The 10,558-nt window shown below is 48.3% G+C and overlaps 1 protein-coding gene across 2 annotated transcripts in view; it reads right to left on the minus strand.

Moving 5' to 3' along the window:
- Nucleotides 1-3,441: 3,441 nt before the first annotated feature.
- RASL11A (RAS like family 11 member A) overlaps nucleotides 3,442-10,558 on the minus strand; it is a 38,793-nt gene continuing 31,676 nt past the window's right edge. The window contains exons 2-5 of one of the 2 annotated variants that reach the window (XM_088793351.1): nucleotides 5,627-8,455; nucleotides 5,186-5,242; nucleotides 5,002-5,081; nucleotides 3,442-4,139 (exon numbers count right to left, since the gene is read on the minus strand). In XM_088793351.1, coding sequence (XP_088649477.1) covers nucleotides 3,672-4,139; nucleotides 5,002-5,081; nucleotides 5,186-5,242; nucleotides 5,627-5,735 — 714 coding nt within the window. In that variant the 5' untranslated portion in view covers nucleotides 5,736-8,455 and the 3' untranslated portion in view covers nucleotides 3,442-3,671. Of the gene's footprint in view, nucleotides 4,140-5,001; nucleotides 5,082-5,185; nucleotides 5,243-5,626; nucleotides 8,514-10,558 lie in introns of those variants that run through there. The other variant, XM_019736610.3, reaches the window with a different exon arrangement.

Here is a 10,558-nt window from a genome sequence, read left to right on the forward strand (position 1 = left end):
TACAAAAGTGACACCAGGGACTCCTGAATTTCTCTAGGGGTTCAGCTTAGCAAATAGTTTTGAGGATCCTGTTTTGTACCAGACGTTCTAACAGGTGCTGTGGAATTAAGAAGAATGAGACCCACCATGCCATAATGGAGCTGATTTCCCCCTGGACAGAGAAAATGCATGAGGGCTGACTATGTTTTTTTCTAGGATGGGAAAATTTCTACTCTGTACCCTGAGACCGGTTCTGTCATTGCAAAGGAATCATCTCTTACATCGATTAATTTGCCCTAGAGCCCTAGCAAGTTTAACAATGTTTGGAAAATAATCATCTGGGTTTTTTTCCCCTTTATCACATCTTTCTTATTGAGTGTCAAAGCCAGTTAAGACTAATTTTCACAAAGTCTCTCAAAATATTCCACCTTTTGGAGACAGATGAAGCAGTAAGAATAAATTATTAACCATACGAAATATCTTTGCAGTATAAATTTAAATTGGTAATTTTGCATTCTGCATACTGAGAAGTTGAAATTACAATACATACAAGGGAAAAAATGCTATTTGAGCCCCAAAGTCATGACTTAGGTATCCTCTTGTCTTTCCTATTTGCTCTTTGGTTCACTGCCGCCTTCCATGGCTATTTATTTTAATCTATTTCTTCAACAGATATTAATCAACTTTAGAACTTCTGTTGAGCCCTTGCCCTCAACATAAGCAAACAGATTTATTTTCTTCTGTCAGAATTGATTTCTTTTTCTCTTATTCATGTCTGCTTTTCATGAGTCGAGGGTGAAGACAGAATATTTGTAGGATGTACGATTTAGCCCTTGGATCCCGTCCATTTCCCCAGGACCACACTGATCTGCTCGTGAATGAGATCATTCTGCAGTTTTAGAGCTGAATGAGACCGAGCCTTGACCAGAAGAGGAGTGACCAATGGAGACCTGGGGATTTCAAAGATGGGGGAGTGGACATGAAGAGGGAGCAGGGACACTGTAGCTCCACTTTCCTCACGAGCAAGGCGGACACAGCACTCTACTGATGACACTCAGAGGTAAGGCAAAACTACCAGGTGAAAAGGTATAGACACTGGCCTCTTCACATCCACCCAAGTTTTCACTGTTCTGCCCAGTGTTTCAGGAATTCTGCCCCCACTGGCAACAGAATGACCCCATGTCTCCGACGGCCCTGCCCTCCTCATTCCCCAGGGGAAGGAAGATGGGCTCCGGGCACAGATTCCCCTATAAGGGCCTCCAAATGCTCAGATCCTCTTCGCCATACACACATCTAACAACTTCCCGCCCTAATCGCCTCCTGATATTTCCCTGCCTTCCACTTCCATCTCTACGGCTACTATCCCAGGAGCCTTCCAGATGTTTCCCAAGCACCTGACTCCCATGAGATCCCACTGCCATCAGCAGGAAGCCCCGGGAAGAGACAACAGGCTTGAGGTCCCTCTGAGACCAAGAAGCTGGGCCAGTTCTGGGGATCAAAGGATAGAGGAAGCTATGAGGCCCTGGAGGGCAGTTATCTGTGCAGCTGACGGGAAAACTACCGTGTGGAGCAGCCGGCCTGGACCCCTAGATGCTGTCACTCCCTTTGGAAGTGCGCTGTGACTCATCTGACCCCTCTGGCCCACAGCGTAGTGCTCTCCTTTGGGAGAGCTTGAGGGTACTTCCTGTCCTCACTTGGAAATCCATCACAGGCAGCCTTGGGACATCTCTTGCATTGCTCTTTAGCAGTCACATTACCATTTAGCCTGTGTCCATGGGATATTTGATCTCTGCTCCTTTAAGGCAGAGGAGCCCTGGCGCTGGGTGGCAACCTGGGCGTGCTGGGACACGACCCAACCAAGAGGACCGGTTGTTCTTCTTGTGTCCACACCTGCAATGTTAAGATGAGTGGCAGGAAGCATGGATGGACAATGACAGAAAGAACTCTTGTTCTGAATGTATGCAAACGAGCAAGGAGAATCAGGCACTTTTTAAAAAAATCATGGAATCTAAAATAATATTTTTCCTTAGATATTTGGCCACTCCTTTAGACACAAATTTTCCAGTTTTCTTAACCTTTCATGCCATTTTGCATAGGTAGATGCCCCTCAACCACAGGGAAGAATGGTATGACCCTCACAGGTCTAGACAGAGGTATCCTTGGAAGAAAGGGTAATGGTGTGTAATGGCCAGAAGCTTCATGTGTCACTTTCTATCACTGCCAAGAATCTTTACTCAGAATATCTTCTGTCCTTGTTCTGCAGAAGTGACAATTTGTGTCATTGTAATCTCCCATCATTGTCCCTTGATACTAATAAATAATGCATTCACTCATTTATTCATCAAATATTTACTGAAAACCTACCACTCCATGTGTAAGCACTGGGCTAGAAGCTTGGAACACGAAGCCATAAAATGCAGTTACTGCCTTCAAGCAGTGCTCCTTCCAAAGGAGGTGACGAATAGCTACATGACATGGTTGGGTTATAACACAAATGCTACAGGAATGGAGGAAAACTCAGAGAAGGCACCCAGAAGCTGAATGCAGCATGTGGCTTGGGTCTTGGGAGATTAGTTAGCCATCCTTTAGGTGGAGAAGAGAGAAACATATTCAAGGCAGAGGGAATAGTTCGTGCCAAGGCAGGGAGGCGTGAAAGAGCTTCGTATATACTGAGAAAGGCAGACTGTCTGTCAGGTGTGTGTGGGGGGGTTTTGGCAGAAGGTGATGATGAGGCTGGAGAGGTGGTAAAGATTAATTTGATGCCATGTCTCATTTATGTCTTATCCAGTAAATAAGGGGAAACCAGCTGCAATTTTTCAACCATGGAAATAAAATGGTTAGGGTTGGTTTTAGCAGTTGTTCTGGTATGAAGAGAGGTGTCATTCCAGAAGCCAAGACACCAGTCTGGCCTAGACTCTTGCTTGCCCGTCTAGGCAAGAGCTGCAAAGGACTAAAGTAAAGCAGAGTGATGCTTTAGAGAAAAATCAGAAAGAAAATTGACAGATCAGATACCCTACTGAATGTGACGCTCAGGGAGGCAGAGAAAAGGAGAATTTTCAGGCAACTCCTGCTTGGTAAAGTGCGCTTACTGACATAAGGAATACAGGAAAAGGGTGTTTTGTTTCTTTTAATAAGGGTGGAGAGGATAAACTTCCATTCGCACCAATAAATAATTTTTTTATGTTCGTAATTGTTTAGCTCAGTGCGCAATGAACTCCTTCCCTAGAAAATCACATGATTTCAATTTCATGCCTGTGGCAAAGAGCTCTAATTAAAGACATCCTGCAGTTATTCAGATCTCTTTCCTCCCCCACATACTTTCTTTTCTCCCACCACAGATTCCCTCTACTTAAACCCCTCCCTCTGACACCAATCAGAGTTCAGACTGAGGGCAAACGTGGAGCTGTTCTGGGCTCTGGTGCAAGTATGATTTCTATAAAAAGACATTTAAGAAACAAGGCACAATGTTGCCTTTTTGCCTTTAATGGAAAAGTGGCTAACAGTTACAGTACAAAAAAAAATATTTTATTACAAAAACCAACTTCTAGGCGATCACTGAATTAACACACACACTTACAAACCGATAGTCTGTATAAAAATAAACTCTGAATGTATGATTAAAAAGGGAGACCCCCAGTCTTCTCAGCTGCACAAATGCATGATAGAAAGGAGCCAGTCTGTCGGAGATGGATTTACCCCAATGCAGAGGGGGCTTTGGCTTTGGGAGACAGAGCCTGCTTGAAACGCCTCTTCAGGTCTTGCATGTTGGGAGAACGCGGCCGAGGAATGATGGAGGCCCTTCTCCTCTCCCCACTGAGGCTGTGCAGCTTGCTCACTTCTTTGCAGAGATGCTGAAACACATCACAGACGTCCTGGTAGTTTTCACTGGTGGAAATTTCAAGGAATAGGCTGCCCAGCTCGTTGGCTAGGTGAATGCCGTCATCCGTTGGCACCTGCCGGGCATGCAGAAGGTCCCCCTTGTTGCCCACGATGATGACAGGGACCTTCGCATCAGGGTGGACCTTCCGGATATGCTGGTAAAGGGGGCGGATGGACAGGTAGCTGTCGTAGTCTGTGATGGAGTAGACCAGCAGAAAGCCCTCTGCCCACTGCACACATTTGGACAGGCAGTCGACCACCTGGGTGAGGTTATCTTGGACCTGAGAAAGCAAAGGGAGCCTGGATCAAGGAAGCCTTAGTGGAAGGACCCAAAATAACATCAGAGTAGCCCTTGAAAACCCTTTGAACAAGAAATCACTAAATATAGTTCTTAGATTCTGCCCAGCTTCTGCAGAAGGAGGCTTTTGATACAGAGAGATCAATGCTCAGGCTCGTTCCCTACCTGGATGATTCTATTAGTTGTCACCAGGGCATTACTTTGAACCCCCTTGCTTAGCCGGCAGTTGGTGATAAACAGTGGCTGACGGAAGAATGACTTCAGTGAGAACTTTAAATCAGAATGTCGCAATTTTTAGGGAACTAACTCAGAATAAACAAAACTTTGAAAATAAGCCAAGATAAATATCTGTTCCCAAAACCCATAAAAATATTTTTAGCATGTCCTTCTTGAGAATGTTACAGAAACAAATTCTTTCTTTCTGTTCTTCCACAAGACCTTTTCCTCCCTAGAAGGGAGAGCAATTAGTAACTTGTTAGTCAAGTTACATTCCTGACCAGTGGCCAAGAGATGGTCTGACTGCAATTACTGACTGACTTGAGGGAAGAGCTTATAACAGAAGCGCTTTTGCAGTCCTTGCCGGAAGAGAAGACCCTCCATCCCACCCCACCAGTCTTGTTAAGGGTTCCATGGCCGAGCTCTGAAATAAGTGGGGAGACCCATCCAGTAGTGATGCCCTAACAGCTAGAAACGAAGCAAAGAGCACAGGAGGAAGCTGCCCAGCCTCCGCGCCCCTTTGGAGGGTTTCTAGCACCCCACTGACTGGCCGGGACAGCCCACTCCTCCATCTAAATGCACAGCAAGCGTGTTTAGACATGTCCCCGCCGGGTCTCGCCAGTCCTTACCTGGATTCCCCCGGGAGTGTCCTGGATCTGCAAGGAGAGCTGGTCTCCCTCGACAGAGACAAGCCGTGAATACAACTTGCCTGGAGAATGAAGGAGAGTGTGCGTTTAAATTCTTACAGTCTCAACGGAAAAAAGGAAATCGGAGCATGCAGCCACAAACGCGGGGACACGGAATTATTCTAACCTGTATTCGGTTCATAATCGCCAATGAATCTCTTGGTCAGGAAGCGCACGATCATTGCTGAAAAGGAAATAGGAAAATCAGCTGAAGGACTCGGACAAGACCGTCAAACACGGACCCTCTCGGGAACAAGGATGGAGGGATGGGCCGCGGCTCCGCAAAACCCAGCGGGCGGCCGTCGCAGCCTCCCGCGCCTTTGGTGGCCGGGAACTGCAGGCACTCGACCTGCCGCAGCGGCCGCCGTTCTCCAACAGGTGCCAACCTCGGCGACAGCCCACAAGTGGATGCTCTGGGAAGCGGCCGGGAAACCGGGCGGGTGGTGTCCTGCGGGTTCCTCCCTGTGCCCTGCCCTCCCAAACCCGCGAGCTCGGCTCTTCCCAGCTTCCAGTGGCCCCGGCCTGGCCCGCGGTGGGCGGCCCCCCGCGCGGTCCCTTAGGCACTCACCACTCTTGCCCACGCGGCTGGCGCCCAGCACGGCCAGTTTGATGTCCCTGGGCAGGAGGTAGTCGGAGGAGGACTCGGGGATGGGCGCGAGCAGAAAGTGCCCGGACATGCTGGGCGGCCGCTGCGGAGAGCGCAAGCCTACCCACCCGGGCCTCGGCCGAGCGGGAGCCGCTGCAGAGCTGGGAGCGCGGCGGACCGCGAGCTGTCACCGCCGGCGGCTTTTAAAGGGCTGGGCGCGCGGGGTGGGCCGCGGCAGCTGCCTCTGGCTCCTCCTCTTCCCCGCCCTCCCGCCAGCGGCGAGCGGGGGCGGGGGCAGGAAAGCGGGGACAGTCACCGCGGGCGGGGGCACCACCTCGCCACCTGACGCGCTCTGCGTGGCTCCAGGTTCCCGAGCCCTGGAGATGCGGCCACCGTCCGGAGAGCGCAGGGGAGGGAGGTCTCCCGCTGAGCTGTGCCTGCAGAGCCCTGGCGACCCTCTCCACCCGCAGAGGCGACCCTGGGTTACTAGACTAGTGGGTGAACCTGAGATCAGAGTTAGGAGCTGGGGAACAAAAGGAAGGAAAAAGTGAAATGAGTTGGATGGTTCTGCAACAATGGGAGGAAGAATTCCTGTCGAATGTTTCCCTTTATATTTTCAAAGAGGGCTGAGGGGTGACATTAATAGAGGAAAAGGGAGGGAGGGAGGGCCCACGAGCCCAGAGTTCGTACCAGCATAAGGTAACCGCAGTCTCTGAGACCTGCCTCAGCTATGTGGAGGCCCCCAGGCAGGAGCTGTTTGCAGCACAGCTGGCACTGGTTGACTCATTAGTGGCCACTCAATAAGCCTTCCATGGGCTGGGAGCTGTGGCTCTGGACTAAATCTCCATCATTGGTACTGACCTGTGTACCTGAGTCCTGCATGTGCTTCACTAGTCAAGTACTGACTTCCAGGCGACAAGTGGAGTTTAGGTCTGGGTTTCAAGGCCCGCCATGGCAAGGCAGACTGGGATGCTATCCTGGCAGGTTAGAAGACTTCCTGCATTCCAGCCTCTTGTCCAATCGCCTGTTAGCCAGCCCCACCCTTATCTACCCCTTCCTCTGTCCTGGTTGAATCAGTTAGCTTTGCTGCATGACAAACTGCACAGAACCAATTGGCTTAAAACAGTGATGCCTCACATTTGCTATCAAGTCTGAGGGACAGTGGGGGTTTTCCTAGTCTAGGCCAGGCTCAGTGGTCTTTGTCATGCACCTGCAGAGCTGGCAGGTGGCTGTGAGGGGGAGGGACAGTGACTGAGTCATAGGTGTCCATTCATCCAGCAGGCTGGCCAACGCTTGTTCTTTGGGGGCTGAGAAGGGTTCCAAGAGAGTGACTTGAAGTGGAAAAGGCCTCTTGAGACTTAGGCTAAGAGGTGGAACCTATTAGCTCTGTTGGCAGTGGGGCCAAAGCAAATCACACCACAAGCCCAAATTCAAGGGGTGGGGAAGTACACTGCCTCCTTGGTGGAGGGAGCTGCAGACAATGGTGAGGGCTGGGATGCAGAAAGGGGCAGAGGATGCGTCCGCTGTTAAATTGACCACGAGGGTTGATGCGCCTCCACCCACCCAGTACCCCAGCGAGCTCAGTCATCCTCGACTCCACGCTCTCACTGCCAAGTGCCGTCATTTCTACTGCCTGCGTTTCTCCGTGTCTCCTCCTCTCCACCCCTACTGTTCACTTCTCAATGGAAGGATCCGGAATAATCCTGAAGGAATAGATGGTGACTAGTTGACTTGTTCCTTCCTTGGAAGCTTCATCTGACCACTGCTGCCATCCACACCTTCTCCCAGTTACTCAGGGCACTGCTGGCAGCACTCACCTGTCACTACTTTCTGATGGAACGTTTGCTTCACATGTCTCCAGGAGGGCAGCATGTGTCTTCAGTACCCAGCACATAGTGGTACCTGGCACTTAGCAAGATCCTGAACAAATGTTCCCTTTCTGAATGAACAAATGAATGGGGTCTTCACTGTGTGAACTGGAAGACAGAAATCACGTGTGTAACCTTTAGCCCAATACTCTGGTTTAGAGAGCAACCTGCTCTCAGGAGCAAGTGTCCCAGGACATGTCCTGAGCTGAACCGCCATGTATCAGTTACACTGACTTTTAGCTGTTCACAAGGCAGCCCCCTCAGTTAACCTGAAAGATGTGAAGCAGGGCACCAAGGCCTTCCCTGACCGGGGAGACGGCACCATAAAGACAGTTAATATTTACAAAATATCCTTGAAACTATTAGGTTCCAGGGTCCCTGAGCAGTTCAGTGACGGGGTCTGGGTTGTCGTCTCACATTCTCCTGGCCTCTCCTTGGACACAAAATGGTTCCTGCTTCACCAAATACCAGGTCTTCATCCAAGCAGGCGGGGAGGGAGGGACTCGCTTCCTTTGTCCCTTTTTATTATTAAATAAAATTCTCAGCAGAACTCCGTCCAACTTTCTCTTACATCTCAATGGCCAGAACTGAGAAGCTGGAGAGTTTACCCAAGCATCTAGCAAACTGGGATTAGCAAATCTAGCCTGAACAGACACATTGTTACCACGTTAAAAATCAGGGGCTAGGGGGCCGGCCCGGTGGCTCAGGCGGTTAGAGCTCCGTGCTCCTAACTCCAAAGGCTGCCGGTTCGATTCCCACATGGGCCAGTGGGCTCTCAACCACAAGGTTGCCGGTTCAACACCCCGAGTCCCGCTTGAACATGGCACCTTGAGCTGGGCTGCTGCTGAAGCTCCCGGATGGCTCAGTTGGTTGGAGTTGACGGTTTGACTCCTGCAAGGGATGGTGGGCTGCGCCCCCTGCAACTAGCAACTGGCAACTGGACCTGGAGCTGAGCTGCGCCCTCCACAACTAAGATTGAAAGGACAACAACTTGACTTGGAAAAAAAAGGCCTGGAAATACACACTGTTCCCCAATAAAATCTTAAAAAAAATAAAATAAAAATCAGGGGCTAGAAAAAGGATCTCTTGAGCAGCTGTCAATAGGATGTGCCACAAATACCCTTCTTCCCTGGCGTTTAAATGCCTAATTTTCAAGGGAACAGAGACCTTTCTTGGCAGAATCTTGCATTTATACTGAGCCTTTGCTGAGAGCTCAAAATTTTATTCCATTCTCCTTGGAAAGCTTTTTGCATTTGCAAATACACAAGATAATCCATGACCTTGCAATGCAGGCAATATACTACCAAACAGTGGAATTATAGCCTTGCATAAATTGTTGCTGCTTGTCTTCTATTTGGATCTTTGTGTCGTTATGTAAAACTGGTGCCATCAACCTATCAAGCACACTCAAGTCCTTTTAGAAAGACAATGGAAATGCGTAGGCACAGGTATGGGTATCTGGGGGTGTTTAGAGTGTGAAGGACAGAATTTGATAATATGCAAACATCATGAGGCTTGGGAAGTTATTAACCCTTTACCAGCCAGGTAAGCGTGATTTCTAGCCCTGCGGCAAAACTTTGCCAAGGGTCCTTTAGTTCAACATCCTTCCCATCATCATATCCCCCAGTATCAGTTATCTTTCCTATGTGTCCTAAATCCTTGATATTGCTCTTAGTGGAGACTCAGAGACGGCTTTTCAGTACTTTCTTTGGAATAAGAATTACACTTCTGTCCTCTAAGCTCCCCCCTGTACTTCAGCAGTCACAATGACTTCAAATCTTCTCTCTGTAAGGCTCTGTCACAAAGAATAGCGTTCTAGTTACCAAACATTTGCTAAGAGGACAGCCAAGTGTGAGACCCTCCCACCTGCCTTCACAGACGTCCCATATCAGTTACTTGGCGCTGTCCGCTGGTGTGGAAGGCAGGATGGCGAGCACTGGTCAGGTCAACGGGACGACAACGCGAACTGTTGACTTATTTCCCACGAGCAATTCATCAAAACCTCTCAGCTCGAGTAAAAAAATGCAACCATATCTTCACTTCAGCTAAGCCAGCACCTCATTTTCTAGACAGTAGTGCCCCCATTGAATTTCTTCCAATCCAAACTTCCATAAATTCTAATCTTGCCAGGAAAGTGTGAGAGAACATTTTCTGTCACTTCCATTTGTAGCTTTGTGAGATGGCCTGTCAATCACTCTCCAGGCACTTTCATTGTTTTAATCACAACACAGAACCGTGAGCGGGCAGCTTAGCCACTCCGTGGTACTCTTTCCCTCAGCAGTAACAGCTGCAGGCACTGCCTCAGTTACTACTCATAACCAAGCAACTAGTCTAACAGATGTTGTGACGGTGTTTGCATGAATACGTTTTTTTTCCCTTTAAGTGGGGCTGGGATGAAGTATGCGATAAACTCTTATTCCAATAAACCAAATTCAATTTTCAATTATTTCTCTTTTACTCAATAAATTAGACTTACCTTGTTTATACTTTAGCAATTGTTTACATTTTGGCATTTCTCACGCTAGCAGAGAAAACACTAACCCACACTAGTGAGAATTTAGATTTTTTTTGCAACATTCAGAGGACAACTTCAGAGTGTGACAGTTTTATTCAACCCTTGGGATTGGGTTCAACTAAAAACAGACCTTTTAAAACATACCTGGCTAGATCAAGAGAATTAACAGTTCAAGAAGTCATGACCTCATTTATGATCATGGCTCTTATTAACAGGGTGAAAAGTTCTAGTTAGAATACTTTTCTTCATTCTCATCAAGTTTAAGAAAATTGTATAGCAAGGAATCTATAAATTCACAATCTGTGACTGTCGTTACTTAAAAAGACCTACATTTCAAGGCAGGCACACAATATGCACTTGCATTACTCAAGAGCTCAGGGACCTTCCGCTCATAGAACCTTGCTAATCTGTATTTGCAGGACATCCAGATGGAGTTGCCCAACAGGGAGCTGGAAATACAGATCTAGAGCTTCAGAGAAACTAGGCTCTGAAATCTGAATCTCGTGTCTTTGTAATTTCTAAGACAAATTG

The sequence above is a fragment of the Rhinolophus sinicus genome, chromosome 16 (genome assembly GCF_057876585.1).
Source record: "Rhinolophus sinicus isolate RSI-liver-muscle chromosome 16, RSI-T2T, whole genome shotgun sequence".
Classification (NCBI taxonomy): Eukaryota; Metazoa; Chordata; class Mammalia; order Chiroptera; family Rhinolophidae; genus Rhinolophus; species Rhinolophus sinicus.